This window comes from Hetaerina americana, unplaced genomic scaffold, assembly GCF_022747635.1.
Source record: "Hetaerina americana unplaced genomic scaffold, ioHetAmer1.1.p SCAF_7, whole genome shotgun sequence".
NCBI lineage: Eukaryota > Metazoa > Arthropoda > Insecta > Odonata > Calopterygidae > Hetaerina > Hetaerina americana.
Genome location: NW_027287316.1, coordinates 66,261,865 through 66,280,597, shown reverse-complemented (window position 1 = coordinate 66,280,597; position 18,733 = coordinate 66,261,865). Strand labels below are relative to the sequence as shown.

Genomic DNA, 18,733 nt, shown 5'->3' with positions numbered 1-18,733 from the left:
AATTGACTGAATGCCCAGAAAATGCAGCTTCATACTGGATGGAACAATTTGCTGAGACTTAAGGCTTCCATGTTTTACATCAACATTAGGTGTAGAATGAATCAAATAGTACCTTGAACATAGTAATAGTATAATGTCCTTTCTTTTGGCATGGATTTGAACACTTAAAATGCATTGTACAGAATGTATACTTGGCTATGCAGGCTGATATTTAAATTTCAGCCCAACCATTTTAATATACCATACATTCATCCTTTTGTGAGAAAGGCATTATCCCCATGGCAGACTCACAAGACCCTAGGATATAGCAGAAACTAAATGATTATTATTAATAATACGAACTTAATGAATCCATTACTTCAAATCGCAACCATAAAAAAGAAAGCATGTCATCACAGGAGAATGCTTAAACAGCAAAAACAACACTTTGCAGGTAGCAAGAGCAAAGAGAAAAAACTGGGCTTATTGTATGGCTGTATGCTGGGTTGTGTTTTGTTAGGAGAGGCTAGGAAATTATCATTGTACCACTGAGTAGCCTGTGTCCATCCAAAACATACCTTAACCAGTTGATTAACAATAATTAAAATATTAATATTGTGTCTTATCTTAATTGGGCCTGATATCAAAGAATTCATTTACCAAAGTCACAATGTAAAGACAACTAACATCTCATGTTTCTGTATAATTACCTCACTGTTTACCAATACAGTAGCTGCGTTGCATTCAAAGGAGAAAATTTTAACTTTTATTTGCATTATATGGGAGGAGAAATTAAACTTTAAAAGAGTTGACAAACAACACATAAATAAGATTCAGAGTGAAAACTAAACGGAGTGCCGATTCAAGAAGAATTGAAATAAAAAAGGTGCATCATAAAAATGTGATGTAACTGCTAATCTACGTACGTAAATGAGTTCAATCTTATTTATCAACATTTGTAATGCACGAAGAAACAATCAAATCAAAATCCTTAGATGATGCTACAGTGTAGTGAAAATAGTCAACACAATAAATTATTTCCTGTGGAGACGCAAAGTCTTCGACTCTTTCTTCATGTATTACAAATGGATTGTGTGCGTTACGATAGAATTTCCAAGTATCAGCCTCAACCATCTCTCTTATCAACATTTATCCAAAAAAAGAGTAATGAATGAAGTAACTTCATTACATGCATATTTTATAGGTTCTACTTAGTACTCACCCAATTTCATTTACTTTTGTTGTTCCACCATCCTCCGTTGTATTGCCCACCATAAATTGAGAACTGGAAGTTAATGGACCTTGTGACATTATTATATTCACTTCAGTGGATTTGGGGAAAGTTCCTTCAACTTCCCTGGCCATTTCCAAAGGGCTATGGACAAAGTTTTGAACCTGAGCATCTTCTTCCGTCAATGCCATATTTCCCTCAGTTGGCTCAATAGAAATCTGGAAAAAAAATCACCTAAATAAATAATTAATAATACAACATAAATCTCCAGCACAGGACCTGCAGGACACTACCACCACCGATCCTGAGTTTCTGAACTCCGTTATAACAGGAGGACCCAAAAATGACAATTCATTCAATCATCTTGAGTGAAATCGAAAAGCAATGAACACATACAAGGTAGCACCTTAGTTGGTGGTCAGGAGGAGAAGGAACTGGCCCACTCGAAGGCATAGAAAAAATTTAAGCATGCACATTAAGTTGTCTCCTTGTACCGTGAAAAGTGGTAACACTCTAGCATAACTACTGCGCATGGGAAAAATTCCAAGGTTGGATACTTTTTTGACTAGCCTTGTACACTTTAAACATTGGTAATAATTTTCATTCAAACTGAATACATGGATTTTTGGGCATGAAATTTCAGTGTTGCTGTGTTATTATTAAACAACATTGATAGATACATTGGTCTAGCTATAGATATTTGAATTTAAATCTATGCTTTTATGCCTAATAAATTGATTATCAGCAAAATAAATGAAAGTAGTAAAAATGCCAATAAAATTTTCATCTTAATTGCACCATTGATTTAAAAAACTGTACCAAACAATCTAAGCAAACACTATTTTGGATTTAAGAAGGAACTTACTAAATACTAACCAGCCATTATTATCATCTAAAAGTAAATAAAAATTGGCATCACTTAGTAAGCATGTAAGTAATCCACCACATGTTGACAACCAAAGAATGACTGATTGTGAAAGTAAAAACCCATTTGGAAGATTCTTCTCATGCATGGTATTAAGAACAATGCTAAATTTCACCCGGTAATTTAATGAGCACCAAATTTTATAGCTATCACAAAGAGAACTGGACTCACCTGAGATGAGATTAGAGCATCTAATATAAGATCTCTACTTCCAGTTGAGGAACTTTTGTTGATGTAGTAATTATCACAAGCAGATTTATTTTCAGCAACAGGGTCAAATTTTTGATAAGATGGCTTGGTCTGGGATTGATGGACTATATCTTTCTCATTTCCCGGTTTCAGTCCTTGGGATTCATTAAAATTTGACGGAGAGGTGAAGCAGCCATTCCAATCATCATTGACTTTTTCGTTTTCCGTGCTACTAAGTACATTCATGTTATTCCTTGCTTGGTTATGATTTTCTTCATTCATTGGCTCATTATTTCTTGCTCCATCCTAAAAAAAGTGATTATTTTTAAATAATCCAGCACAGTCATATGCAATATAGACAAGCTATTGGCAAATGAGGGCAAAAAAGATACTTTACAATTCCACGATAATACGACCATGGTTTCAATGCTGCGCGTCATCATTGGGTGATGATCATGATGATGCACAGCATCGAAACCATGGTCGAGAAATATTAAATCTTTATCGTGGAATTGTAAAGTTTCTTTTTTACCCTCATCATGAAGGAATACCACTAAGTTAAACCTGAAACTGTTATGTCTATCGGCTGATAATTATATAAGATACTCCAAAGCCTTTGGCTTTCAATTTGTACTTAAACATGGGCATCCTTTGAGGTTACTGCCTCTTTTCTATTCAGTCATCAGAAACTTTTGTTTCTGAAGACTGAACTAATTAACAATTACAGCAAAGCACAGCATATCAAATCGTATGAAAACAAAGAATAACTGCCAAATATGGCAATATTAAAGTTTAATAATTACCCTTATAATATTAGTATGAGGACAAAAGCATAAGCGAATTATGGGAAAACAATAAATCAAGTGAAATTAGAAGACTTTGAGAAGTGTAAGTAATTAGATTTGCTCCTTTTGTTCAGAGACTTTTGAAAAGTATAGTAGGTACACAAATCTGAAATCCCGCCCCTTCTGCTAAACTAAATAGTTTTAAAAATCAATCTGACTATTTTCCAAATGGCTCAATCAACTGCCCAGGCCCAATAATACTCCAACTTTACAGCACCTACCTTATGAATACGAACATGAAGCTGCTGAGGGGTAGCAGTAAACTGGGGAAGATTATCTTCACTCAACTTCCGCTCCTCTTCTTCAACAATCATTCTGATTTTATCCACTAAGGGATCATCCATTGGCAGATTATCCAAAACCGGAGGAAAAACATATATCTATAATTTAGAGACAAATTTGAATTATTATTCCATAGAATTGACAGGTTAATGGCTAAATTTTGGTCCGTGAATCAAGATTAAATTAACTTGAAAAGAACTGTACTTTCTGGCTCATAAGATGCACCATGATTTTTCATGTTAGAATTTACGAAAAACACTTGGATCAGACAGAAAAGATGTATTTTGATGTTAACACTTGACACTAAGAAAATTGAATTTTTAATTTAAAAAAATAAGCAGCTAATGACATTTCAATATTTATTCATCATAAAATCCTATGAATTCATCATCACTGGGCCAAAATACCTTTCAGCTACCTTGTTCCCATTTTGGGTGTTGCTTGAAATACACTTTAATATTATACTGTATTATAATGGGCAAATACCCATCAACAAATGTTTAATACAATAATCCATTACTAGGATTCAAATAAATTATTTTTAGCTAGACAGCCAGTAAACATACCACTACCGAGTTTTATAAAGGAAAGCCAAATCAGAAAGTTACCTTCAGTGTTAAATTGTTTTATAAAGGAAAGTCTCATCAGCAAGTTCCCTTCAATTTTTTGTAAACAACCAAAAAATAATGTTCAATTGACAGAGGCAGAGCCATACCACTCCTCTATGACAGTGTTATACTTTTTGAAACTATGCCATTAAGTGAATTGCCACGAAACAATTACCATTTTACACACAGGGTGCAGTGGGTACTGCCGGACAAAATTCAATGAAATTCCCACTGTTTTATTGCTCATGTAGAGGTCGCCATTGGTGCCCAAATAGGCTTGATGTATGTACTGAACAGCCATATTTCATAACAGTTGCTGTGGATAAGCGCACAGAATAACAGAAGAGCCGCGATTATTGAAAGTGTAAAAGTGTATGTGCTGGTCACCTGGCTACAGAAATTATTTGGTTCTTTGGGTACCTGAGATCGATGGTATATGATGACGTCGGAAAGTAAAATCAATCGGAAAAGTCACACAACCATTTTGCAACTCCAACGAGAAAAACTCACTCGAAGGAGTACATTGTCAGGGTGACTGATATCATCCAACAGACTCAAGAAGTCATTTTTGAGGATCCAAGGCAACCAATCCAAGAATTATGGTCTGTGCGAGTGAAAATAAAAGTGACCAAACATCGAATCATCGAGGACGTCTGCTGATATTCACGAGTTCAATTTTGAAGTTTTTGGGGGAAAGGGGGATGTGTAGGAGGCAGTGGATCATGGAGTGGAGGGCTGCGTGTTTGTGTGAAAATTGATGTGCGGAATCATTAGAAATTATATGGTCTGTATATGTGGGTTTCCTATAAATTGCAAATTCGTGTCTATTATCCCTAATTGTGATTGTCAAGTCGAGGAAGTTGATGGTGCCGTTGACGTCTTTTTCCATGGAGAAGGAGATATTCCGATGAAGAGTGTTTAGGAAATTAAGGAAGGAGTCTAACTGTCGGTTGGTTCCGGTCCATAGGCATAGTATATCGTCCACGTAACGAAACCAATAGCCCACGTTTTTGTTATGCTGATTGTCAGCATTAAAAAGATGTTCTTCTATAGAATTGAGGAAGACTTCGGCTAGGAAGGGGGACAGTGGGGAACCCATAGCTAACCCATCCGTTTGGCTGTAAAGGGTGTGGTTGAAACTAAAATAATTCTGGTTAACTGTCATTTTGATGAGGGGGACCAATTCGTCTGAGATATTTTGGGCAATTCCCCCAAAAACTTCAAAATTGAAATCGTGAATATCACTAATATAGCTACCAACAATGGTTTCAACCCCAAACTAGTTGACACATTACTACGGAAAAAACAAAAAGCAATGGCCATAAAAAGCATTTTCGTATCTCAGCCCGCAGTATCTAAAGATTTTAAGTGGTGCTCGATCCCGTTTCTGGGAGATCTTTCATATAGGATTTCCAACTGCCTACCCACCTCACTCAAAGCAGCCTTCTACCCACCCATAACCCTCTCCAAACTTCTAGCCAATGGAAAAGACACCCAGGATAGCCTTCTCAAATCAGGCATTTATAAACTGAAATGCGAGGATTGCAACAGCGTTTATGCCGGTCAGACCGGCAGGAATATCAAGTTACGAGTCAAGGAACACGCTAGGTGTCACAAAAATCAGAATAACAACTCTCTCTTCGCCAAGCATTTACTAGAATTCAACCACAGCAGTGACTTTGTCCCAGAGATATTACACACACTCCCAAAAGGATTAAAAATGGACGCTCTCGAGCAATTAGAGATTAGAAGGCACTTGGTGAACCCCAACAGGACACTTTGTAATGAGCAATTATTCCCATACCCCTCCCCACTCCTCTCCGAGAAATTAGCCTGGAAATGGTCAAAACAATCCATCAACGCACCTGCGAGCCCCCACCCCCCTCAAATCCTTCCAACCCTCCCCGCCCCCACTCTGTCCTGAGGGTATATATGCTTGCTCTGTCTGTTTTGCAAATTTGTACCTGATGATGCCGCAAGTCGGTGAAACGCGTCGTGCCGTATAATAAAATCTGTGGAAAAGTACGAGTCTTTCTTTCTATTTCAACAATGGTTTACATTTCTCTTTCACCACCGTGAACATCTAGCAGGAAGTGAATGAAGGAAACTAAAAGCTATGACCACAAGAACAAAAGTGTTAATGCACACTTTAACAGATTATATCTTTACCTGATCAACACTCTTTCGATCAGATCCAATAATCCTTGGTGCTTCCATTTCATGATGGCTTTTAAGGTGACGCCGCAAGTCCTGGTTCTGACCATATCTACTGCCACACAGCCCACACACGAAACGTCTCAAGCCTCGGTGTACCTAGTGGAGAAGTTCATTCAAGAAATGAGGTCAAGCAATAAGAGAACATTGACAACATTAAACCACTTACTCAACAACATATATTAGGCCAGTATTTTAACATTAGCCTGAATCACAAAATTCTTTCCCAAAGCAAACTTTAATACTTTGGTAGGCTGGCAAAGCACTCAGCAGTGTTCCTAATTTCAAACAAATTTCACATCGCAATCAGATAGGCACTCAACACTCAGACCCAAATCCTGTACACCATAAAACTTTATTTAGAGGCCAGTTTGTATGAGTTATTGTTAATTATAAGGGGTGATACGAGGGTGGTCTGAATAGTTTCCGACCTCAACGTGAAGATGGCCGCACTCATAAATAAAAGCTAGTGAATTTAGTTGTTCATCTGTTGACAGTTACTCACGGAAGTTGCCATTTTGAACGTACAGTTGTTATGTAACAGTCGTTTGAGTGAGTGTTTTTGTGAAAATGGACAAAATCGAGTATCGAGCTGTCATTAAATATTTGTTTTCGAAAGGCAATACGCCTACACAAATCAAAGATAAGTTGGATTCTGTGTCTGGGGACTCTGCACCATCATTTACCAAAGGGAAATTTTGGGCAGCTGAACGTGGCGGTAAGAGCTCAGGAGACGATGAATTTTCGGGACTTCCAAAAACTGCAATTACCGATGAAAACATCACCAAAGTTCACCAAATAGTGCTAGACGACCACCAAATTAAAGCGAGAGAGATAGCAGAGGTTATGTCCAAGAATATGTCAAAGAACGCGTTTATCAAATATTAAATCAACATTTAGGCATGAGAAAGCTGTCCGCGCGCTGGGTGCTGTATTTGCTCACGTTAGACCAAAAACGTGTTCAAATGAACATTTCCAACGCTCCGTGCAGTTTCCAACGTTGGTGCAGTTTAGGTGCAATAAATCCGAGTTTTGGTGCCAATTAATTACTGTAGATGAAACTTGGATACATCATTATATGCCCAAAACAAAAATACAGTCCAAACAGTGGACTGCAAAGGCAGAACCGGCTCCAAAAAAGCAAAAACTATTAGTAGTAGTTTTTAGGGGAGGCGACCGACAGCTGATGTTATTTGCGCCGTAGGGGACGGACAGGAAAGGATGAAGGGTGGAGAGAAACCCGGCGTCGGCATTAGCCTACTCTTCACGAAAGGCACCAAGGGGTCAGCAGTTTAACGTCCCATTCGACGGACGGCGTACTCACCCAAAGTGCCCTCCACAAAGCACCTCAAGTAGGGATCGAGATACCTCTGAAAAATATTCAACACTGCCGGGATATGAACCCGTGCCCTCTGGGTGGGAAGCCAGTCCGTTAGACCCCACACCATCTCGATCCCCGCAAAAACTATTTTTTCGCCTGGGAAAGTGATGGAGACTGTTTTTTGGGATAGTAATGGAATTATCTTAATCGATTACCTTCAAAAAGGAAAAACCATTACAGGAGCATACTATGCATTATTACTTGACAAGCTGTAGGCAGAACTTACGGATAAACAGCCACATTTGCAGAAAAAGAAAATCCTGTTTCACCAAGACAACACACCGCCTCACACCTCAGTGGATGCCATGGCGAAAATCCACGAATTACGGTTTGAACTGTTTGACCATCCGCCTTACCCACCAGATCTAGCCCCCCAAGCGACTTCTTTTTGTTCCTTCATCTAAAAATTGCTCTCGAGAATGAAGATATTTATCAAATGAGGAAGCAATCACCTTCGTGAACAATTATTTCACAGAGAAAAACACAAAGTACTATTTGGATGGGTTACAGAGATGGGAGCATCACTGGGAGAAGTGTGTAGAGAAACAAGGAGACTATGTTGAAAAATAAAAAAAAAATTACCAAAAAAATCTCTTGCATCATTGTTAGGTCGGAATCTTTTCAGACCACCCTTGTATGAGCCCTTTCCCATTACAAGCTAGACAATTGACTCTTTTCACATAGAATTATGAACTTGTTTTTAATAATTTCTCTGACATACAAAAATAATATAACTCACCTGAAGGAAGTGCCGCACTAGATTACTTCTGTCTCGAAACAATGATGAGCAATTTGGGCACTTAACAAAGCTCTCTTTTGTAACATTTTCTTCAGGAGATTCAGAGGAAACAGGATGAAGTGCTAGCATATGAGTTTTCAGTGCCTAGTGCAAAAGAAAGGAAGTTAAGGACCTGTTCACTTGATTGTTTTTATAACCTCAAAAGGAGGCATAGAAGAATCACAAATAATGTGGTGTGTGCTCTCTCCACATGATGATAGAGTAACTGAATTTCTGGGATTCCACAATGAATAAACGTTGATATAGCTGCTACTTTTTTTAATACAACAATTTCATTTTTTTTCATAGTGTGTTAACACTAAAACATTTTAATCCTTTTCTGTCTGATCCAAATGTTTTTTGTTAATTCTAACCTGAAAAATCATAGTGCATCTTATGGGCCAGAAAATATGGTATTATAATAGGAAAAAAAGAAATTATATAAGTTTTACCTAAGATTTTATTTTCAGCTCAAACATTTTATTTTTTCATCTTCCAAGTTGAAACTTTAAGTCACAAAAATAAAATCAAATGTGATAATACTTTTTCTTTCAAATGATTATTCAGGGAGAAGAGGATCTCACAAAGTTAAACCTGAGATTGTTGCTTTTGTTACATTGATTAACATGAAATAATTTTAAATAACTTTAAGAACTATTAATTTACAAAATCATTTCAACAGATACTGGATCATCACAGAGTCATGCAATAATAAAAGATTTAAACTGAACTAATGATTCAATTACGGGCAAACCACAGAGAAACGAAAGCAGATATATGTATATTCTACATCATGCATCAAAAATTTTCCCATGATATCAAGAATGAATAATACTACAAGAAAATGCAAAATAAAGGAGTTAATAAAGCTTTAACATTTCAAACTCAAATCAATACAAAAAATATAAAAAACAATTAACATGCTCAAATAGCCTACTAACGGACTAACTCATGTCTGTCTCCTGATTCCAAGAGATAATTTTCACAGACAAAATTCGAAAAGTATGAAAGTTATTTGCCTTTACGAAAAGCGGATTGATTAAATATGTTGACCCCTAGAATCGAATACATTTTTCAGTTGTTATGTTCACATATTAAGCTTTATCATTCCAAACAAGGAACTTTCTCAACACAGGTTGATAAATGGTATTCCAATTTGGCTCCACTAATACTTTCTCTTAATTGATAAACCTGAGAGACTTTCATTAATAATTTATAAAGACTTTTCCTATGGCATCACAAAAATTCTAAGAATTATGCTAAAAGTACTACCAAATTCATCCCTGATCCCAACACACACACGCATTTAAATTATAAAAAAATACAGCTATATCTCTGTAAGCTACCTACTGTATGTCGTTTGAACGTTGCATCGCACAGTTGGCATGAAAAAGGACGTTCCCCTGTGTGAACTCGAATGTGCACTCGCAATCCTGAGGCAGTACTGCAACGGACAGGACACTGACTGCACATAAACCTGTTAAGAATGAATTGAATAGAATTTAAGACACATAGGAGAGAGAGAGAGTAAGATCTGTTGCTTTCCCGGCATGTTGAGCATAGAAATTCCTACTGGGCCTTCTATCGGGTGAGAGTCTCGGATGCCGGCCTATGTTTTGATGCTCTACTCAGCCATCGTCTTCAAGGCAAGAGTGCCACATCTCCATTTTTGGCATCCTTATCTCTTTCGTCTCCAGGTCAGATGCCATATGATTTGTTGGCATGATCTATACTGAAGAAGTTTCAGTCATCGTTTGAATGATTCAGCAATTCCTGGCTGATGTCAAGACGTTTTTGGCTCCATTCATCCATTGACCCTTGCGGCACAAATTAGGATGTGATGCACTGCATGCCCAAAATTTGTCAAAATATTAAAACATGATCCAAGACTAATATTAACTTCACCGGCAACCTCCCTGATGGTTTACCAATGGTTTGCACGCACTAAATCGTTCACACTGTTGACATGGGCGTCGTTTGTTGACGTCAATGGTCGTCCACTTCTCGGTTTTCGTTTATCCTGACTAGAAGCGGTTGTGCCAACAAAAACACAGTGCCCAACTCATAAATTCATTGCCGAATGCCTCTTGAATCATTGCATAAGTTTCAGTCGCACTTTTCCTGAGGTTATAGTAAAATTCAATGCCAATGTGCTGCTTCTCTATCAACTTGTTTCTTGCTGGCACTAGAATTTGTACAACAAGTGTGTGCAAGCTCAGACAAAAAATGCTATAGTTTGGAGAGAAGTCAAGATAGGACCATGAGCATGGTGGTATTTCACTTCTCACAGATACCGCTATAAGGCAACACCTTACTGACTGTGATCCATTAATCAGTTTGTGGATTGAAAGACCAGTCTCATCTTTTATTATACAGACCTTGTATGTACGGTGGCCAGAAAGGGAAACATGGCATTGTTACCCTGAAGACAATGCCCAAGTTTATTATTAAAACATCGGCCAGAATGGAGAAACTCACCACATGGAAGACCCAAGAGGAATGTCTACACATGGAGAGAGTTTTATGGCATGAGACCACATGGACACACAACTTCTAGCTAGGTCAAATGAACACCTAGATGTCTCAAGTTTACCTCTTGGTCCTAAGTTTACATATTTACACATTTGATGGCATTTTTGAGGCACAATTATACTAACTCAGGAATAAAATGCCAAAGACAAATATATTATGGGAGCATAAGATTTCTTACCTGTCTCACTTATAAATTCTGCTAAGTAAATGACTGAGAAAGTGTGAATATCAACTGTAAATTATCCATATGATTATTTAATCTCTAATATATTAATAATGCATCCCCACATTCATCCATGTTTAACAGTGAAGTTTTTTACTGACAAAACTTTAATCTAATAATACCCTCTCCCTAAAAAACACAATTAGCTCCATCAACATTTACGCATAAACACAATTTTTACTGATGCATTCCACATGATACATCAATTTCAGGCTTACCTACGCAGAATATTTCCATTAAGAGATTCTGAGTCACAAAAACACCACTTTTCTGCCGTCACAATTGAATTTTAAAAGCCACAGTCCCACCGATTTTGAATGGGCTGCTTCAATGATACTCATTTTATTGGCTTCTAAAAGAGTAGCTATGGGTAGCTAACCTTAAGTCATTAAAACCCTTGTGCTTGTGCTGTACCTAAGTACGTCAGCATTGGTTATCAATGGAAAACCATAGCACTGCTTTGGAGATGGCTCATTTTTTCACTGCTCTAGTTGCAAAGATAGATTTAACAGGGGAACAAAACCATTCATCTCTCACCCAATATCTCAAGAATACCCACATCTTAAAGTGCTTTTCTCACGCTTACCTCTGTTTGAGGTGTGATGGAGGATGTGACGTTCGGAGGTGTGCTTTCAGCTTGGCCGGAGTGGAGAGCCTTCGGGGACAAGCTGGACATGGATGTCCTAACAGGCTATTTCCCGTCTCCCCACTCCCATTCTTCCTAAAATCCTCAAAATGTGATGCCACATGTCGGTTTAGGAATCCTGGACGAAGAAATGTCTGGTCACAGTGGGGGCACTTAAGGGTGCCTGCGATACCACCACTATCTTCACTCTGACCATGAAGAAGTTTGTGCCTGAAGGAATGAAACAAATTTTGAGAAAATTTTTTTAATCCCATAACAGGCAGCATATTATCAAAGAGCTACAAGACATAATACATATCATAATAAATGGATTCCAAGAACAAAGTCACTGATTATCAATTTCTTTGGCAAATATAATTAAGAGAACTTTGAAATGCTTCTTAAGAAATCAGAGATAACAGTGAAGGTCATCAAAAAGTCATCCATTGTTGAAGATTCTCATTTCAGATGGAAATGTTGGGTCACGTGTTACATGCTGCAAGTGTAGCGTAAAGCACAGGCTTTTCATTTTGATTTACAGCGTTCATCGGAGAAAGCAAATAGGATAACCACATGTGACCACTTTCCTTCATTATGGAAGCATAAAATGTTTACCTTTATGTATGAGTTTGGGAATGACAAATTCACAGTAAAATGGACAAAAATATCATTTGATGGAAACTAAACTAGAACCAGAGTTGCCCTGAATTGTTTCCGTACATATATAGATGAAATGATCCAAAATGTAAAATTTCAAACATTTACATGGCATGAATTTTTTTTACATTTCACTTATTTTCAATTATACTATTATAATAGTATTACAACACTCCATGAATATTACTTAGTCAATTTCACTCCATATGCTTAATGGAGTGAGAGGATGTTTATAATGGTGCTTGAAAGAAAATGTTTATCTTAAAATTAAAAAACCATAAACACAGTAATCAACTCGAAGGTTGGTTTGGTAGGAGATGGTAGAGTATGAAATTCACACATTAGGGTAGGGGGGCCAGTTCCTTTCCCTGTGCCAGTTATGGCTTCCCAGGAAGATCTGGTACCCAAAAAATCACATAGCTCGGATGGAGCTGCAGGTGCCTAGAGAGGTTTGCCCAGGAATCAAACCCGGGACCCTCTGGTCAGTAGTTTAATGCTCTACCCCTGGACTACCACGACCCACGATATCTTCAAATTATATCATTAAATTTCTCCAAATCTTTTCTGGATCATCTTCAAATACAGTAAAATTCATCAAAACTAAGTCAATATTTACTGCTGCATTGACATATGCTTTCAAAGACTTTTTATTGGCAATCTCTTCGAACATGAACATTATCACTGGCCATTAATTCCAACACTGATTTGACACGGCTCTTCACTCCAATATGGACCACTTGATTACATTTTACACAAATAACAGGTACAGGAACAAAAAGACATTGAGCCAACTCAAGAAATAGGCCATGCGGACCACCATGATGTAAATACAGCACCATACATTATGGACAGCGGAAATGATGATACCACAAATAGATTGAGCAATAACTGACTCTGATGGACTGAATGGTAACTTCTAGATTAGGTCTTCATTGAAACATATCTTCTTCAAACATTTATTCTAGTGAAAAATCATCTACTTTAAAGCATTAACCAAATTCATAACAACATAATGTGAGGAGACCTATGTCACTAACCTCTCTAATGCTTTCTGAAACTGGAACTTCTTTGAGCATATATCACAGCTTAAGGGTCTTGAAACCACTTCCACCTGAAAATGCAACATTTGAAAGTTAATTAAAAGTAAAAACTTGTAGAGATCAGTACAGTGTTTTTTTTAATGGATTACTGAATCCATGAGTCTTTTACATGCTGAAATTTGGTACTTCATGGTACCTAACTCAATTCTCCAATGAAATCCCTGAAAGAGTACTTATGAATCATACCAACAATAAGAATGTACTCGTGAATATTGTCGGCGAAAAAAAATGTACACACACACTGACCTGGCAGACCTTAAGCAAATATTACTTCTGATATGGTATTTGAAATACTGCTACTGATCAAGTGTACCTAGACTTGTCATGAACTTCATGGTAATGATGATTTTTTCTACCAACAAGACAGTGCACCACAATGTTAACTGCAATATGTGCGAGCTTATCCCCTTAAGAATTAGCAAGGATACAGGCTGGGATGAAGAGTTGCAGTTGAGTTTTCCCCACATTCTTCTGATTTAACACCCATAACCTCTTTCCAATTAAGGGGGGACCTAAGAGCTAATGTGGATCAAATTAAATCAACTACACTGGTAAGAAAGGAGGAAACTGAAAATGCATTTGCTGCAATCCCACAAGGCAACTTTGGACAAAATTGCTCAACCATAGTTTGCTGTACCAATTAATGTCTGCAAGCCAAACACTACCACTTCTAGAACCTCTAGTAATTCTAGAAGACTAAGGTAACTCATGATACACATCCCCCTCTCCTGAACTAAATCAATTATTATTTTATAGTAATTAGAAATGTAAAAAAGTGCACTTAGTTTCCTGAATATTATTATACGATTCAAAATAAGAAAAATTCTACAAACTTTCCAATAAATGTCTACTTAATGGTGTAAATTTTTTTATATTTTTTATTTAAGAATTACATTGCAACTAGGCGATTTTCCTGGTGGCAACGGTCAAGTTTGGTCAATGATCCTTTTTGCAATGAAAAATACATACATACACGCACTAGAAAAACAGATAAGAGACAAAATATTCTTACATACAATGACACTCCCACATCACACACAAACAAACTTCCACATCACATACAAAATGCTGTCCACATCACATACAAACAATATTTTAATAACTACAATGAAGTTTATTACCCAGTGGCTGCTTTACATTTATTTTTAAAACTCCTAAAATTGGATGGAAAGGGCTCAAACAAACCTCCAGGCAGCTGGTTCCAATCAATAATAGTTCTAAATAGTTAAAAAAGAGTATTTTTTCTTATTTTTTTATACCAGTCTTCTGAATTTTAAATAAATTACCAGAATTTCCAGTCAATCTTTATTTTGTTCCTTTAAGCCTTGTTTTCCACGGATATAAAAGTTGATAAAATTTTAGAATTCCTTTGCACTTTAACTAAGCAACCAAAAAACAATCAAATACCGTCCTTAGGCACTATAAAGTGCCCCCAAATCAAAATGTTTATAAGAAGAGTAGGCACATTACATATGAATTAAAACTTCCCAAACAGAGTTTTATGTAAATGACGATAACATTCACATTTATTCTCAACATATTCAGGAAATAGATTGTATGAATCTTCCTGGTAAATTTCAAAAGTAAAAATGTGTCAAAGTTATAGAGTATGAAACTAATATCAACCAGCATTACATAGAGCATACCTTGTGCACAGTTTCTTGGTGATTATTGCACTTCCCCCTGGAAGTAAACACTTTTTTGCAGACTGGACATCGAAGGCCAGAGGAGGAATGAGAAGATTTCTGAATTTGATTTTGATGCTGCAATTCAGCTTCAGCTATATTGTTTTGGCCATCCCCTGCTGTTGACTATCAACATAATAATGGAAAGAGTAAAGAAAGATTCATATTTAGTTATGTACCCATCATGAATCACTTTAAATAAATAAAAATAAGTAGATCACTCACTTCCTATGGATACAGTTTGGCTAGGATGCTCATTTTCAAATTCAAAGGAGCTACAGAAGATGAAGTGGCAGTAACTTTTAATGAAGTCATTTGCTAATACACATACAATGGAACAATTCCGAAGAGTAATAATCGTTTGCCTAGACTGGGATTCAAACCTGGATACCTTTACATCTGGCTGAGTGCTTGAGCCAGTTAAGCTAATGAGGCATCTTCTTACACTCCAACATTTCGAAGGGTAAGAAGACACTTCGGTAACTGGCTAAACCATTCATCCAGACATCGAGAGATCTGGGATCAAATCTAGGTCGAGGTGAATGATTTTTTTACACTTTGAAATTGTTGCATTACAATGTTCATTATAAACTTAATGGTTCATCAGTTAATATTATGAGCAAAAGGAAGAAATATTTTAGCCCCAGATAGAAATGAAGAATGAAAATGCAATAGTTAGTCTACCTAAAGGTTTTAAAAAGTGATTGTCTATAAAATAAATTGTCACATGCCCTCCTAAATAATAGGATGCACTGATAATTATGATTAATGAGAGCTGGAGAGCAATTAAGTCAAAAATATAATCAAATTTACGATTTAAAAATTTCCGGATTAATGACAACTGTTGAAAAATCTGAAAATTGAATTACCTTATTACTAGAGTCCAAGTGAACATCCGAAACATGCTTCCAGACAGAATCCACCGAAGGGCATGCCAAGGAGCAAAAAGGGCAATGCCTGTTTCGAAAATGTCTTCTTCGTCGGTGTCTCTCCAAAGCCATTGGGTTGCACGCGAGGTAGCGGCATAACACACACCTAACGCTTGAAGCATTTTTTTGAATTCCATTAGGAGCCGAGGGTTTCTTGGACTCCTTTAATGCAGACCTCTTGTCCATGACATCGCATATGCTGTCTAAAATGTCCACCATACAAGCACCGACAATCTCACCTATTGTACTTTCACCTGTCACTTCGGCAACAGGTTCTAATAAATCCTCTGAATTCCTGGTTACTGGAATTAATTTGGTTTCAACACATGGGATACTTTGATGATCATCAGCACTCACGAAGGAACTCTGAGAAATCGTTCCCGTGGATGACTCTGGAGCCTGAAGTGCAGCATTTGTGGATAATGAAACGTCATGGCATTGAGAGATCTGTGCCATACTTGGAATGGACACCTTAGTGAATCCATCACTGGAGAGGACAGTTCTATTGATTGAAATTGTCGTGGGGGCACTGCTAACCAAATCAGGGGACAAGAGTAAACTTGAACACTTCACAAAACCTTGATGATTTTCTTGAGCAACACTGGATACATTTACAGTATTAGATGTCCCCACCAAAGATAACTCCGATGGCATTGCAAGCAATGTTTCACTGGGCATTTCATTTGGCTCTGCTCCAAGACTACTGTTGGTGATACTCTTGACTAAGCTGACATTTCCTTTGCTTGAGGATTTCAAATATGCCTTCCAAAGTTCCTCAAAAAGGGCATCCTCACGGTCCATATCCCTAGCCCATTTTAGCAACTGAATCTGTACCGTCCTCTCATGGGAATGAAAAACGTGACGTAACAGGGACACCTCGTCTTGGAATATAGAACTTCCCTTTGAGCAACACCTGGATGAATCAGCTTGCAAATGAAGGGAACTATCTTGGCTATGACTAGACTGTCTTCCAGATTTCTCAATTTGACCTAATAAACTAACACCTCCCAGGTCAGTGTCTACCCTTCCCAAGCCCTCAGAAATCTGGGGGGTCGTGAGGAGATCACCAGAAGGACATGAAATGGCAGGAATCCCAAATCCACCCCTGTCCCGTAATGGGTTTTGTGCACCATAAACTGAAGAATCACCCTGGCGTACTTCAGGACACACCAGGGCGGATCCATGATGCCTCCTCAGCATGTGTAAGTCTCGAACAAATTGGTAAAGGAATTGGCGACCGCAGGTGTTGCAAGGAAACGGTCTTTCTTTTGGGAGATGGACTTCTCTAAGGTGTTCAGCTAGGAGAAATCTTGTTGAGAAGCGGGGAATTGAAGTATGGGGCCTGAAAAATAAACAAATTCCATGAATAAATCATGTTACCTCAGTTTATATTTCACTATGGATTATTATAAATAGATTAGGGGTGATGAACCTATGGCACTCATGCCCAAAGTGGCACATGGAGCTGGCACGCAGAGCTGGTAGGGCACTACATGCAATTCCAACGTGAGTTTAGATTATAGGGTTGAAATAGCAACTATAATTGATTTGATTAAGTTGTAGATGGAAGAAAAAGAAGAGCATCTTATATGCTAGTGGCCACGGAACAATCCCTTTGACTTCGACTGGTCAAACATTTTTTGCACAACACACTTTGTTTCCATTTGCATCAAAGCACACAAACAATTGTTTTCATATGTCATAAATGTGGCAGAGCAAGAATGGTAGATTGTTTGCATAAGTCAGAATATGCCCATCACTTCAATACCACCCCTGGAGCTGTCTTTCTTTGTTTGAAATTTGTTTTATTTACTTATGACAAGTGAGTTTCCTTTGGGAATAATTGATCTATATTTCTGTGAAATTGAGGATAATCCACAATGTTAATTGCAAGTATTACTTAATTCCTCTAAAAAAAGGTAATTTTATATCCCAAGAAGAAGTTCTAATAAATGACTGATTTAGATTTTCCATCATGTTCGATTCATATTACCTTTGTTATAAGCTCTATTAAAACACTTCAAAACAATTGTGAATATAATTTAAAAATTGTTTTTTGTTAGAAAAATACCCTATGGCTTTTGTATACATAATATTAATCGAAACCTTAATCTCACTCCATGGATTGGCATGTGAGGAAAGAGTATACTTTTATTTCATAAACTGTAGCACTCAGTCACCAAAAGGTGTGCAATCCCTGGCATAGATTAAATAAGCACAAAATTAGAGATATTAAACATTGTCAACTTCATTTCAAATTCTTGGTTATCCTTCATGCTAAGAAAAAAGTTGGTACAGCCAATGCTTTTTTAGCTAACTGCTAAGTCACTTGTTGAAATGATAATCTTTTTTTCTAGCCAGTTAATATATGATATAATCCCTTTAATACCCAATAAGCCATTGAAATTCAATAAATGGTTTAAACAATTGAAACTTGCTTATGTATATAATTGTCTCATTAATTTTCATAAATGCAAATGATACATTAATTGATTGCCAAAAATATTTATGCTTTTATAGACAAAAGTTTAATGAATGACTGACATGAAT

The 18,733-nt window shown here is 37.1% G+C and overlaps 1 protein-coding gene across 1 annotated transcript in view; it reads right to left on the bottom strand.

Moving 5' to 3' along the window:
- Window positions 1-18,733, bottom strand: part of LOC139696787 (zinc finger protein Xfin-like) — a 39,475-nt gene that overhangs the window by 10,962 nt on the left and 9,780 nt on the right. Inside the window, exons 6-15 of the mRNA XM_071595627.1 lie at window positions 16,124-17,525; window positions 15,216-15,380; window positions 13,507-13,580; window positions 11,774-12,043; window positions 9,783-9,909; window positions 8,394-8,537; window positions 6,229-6,372; window positions 3,391-3,549; window positions 2,307-2,630; window positions 1,202-1,428 (exon numbers count right to left, since the gene is read on the bottom strand). Coding sequence (XP_071451728.1) covers window positions 1,202-1,428; window positions 2,307-2,630; window positions 3,391-3,549; window positions 6,229-6,372; window positions 8,394-8,537; window positions 9,783-9,909; window positions 11,774-12,043; window positions 13,507-13,580; window positions 15,216-15,380; window positions 16,124-17,525 — 3,036 coding nt within the window. The remainder of the gene's footprint in view (window positions 1-1,201; window positions 1,429-2,306; window positions 2,631-3,390; window positions 3,550-6,228; window positions 6,373-8,393; window positions 8,538-9,782; window positions 9,910-11,773; window positions 12,044-13,506; window positions 13,581-15,215; window positions 15,381-16,123; window positions 17,526-18,733) is intronic.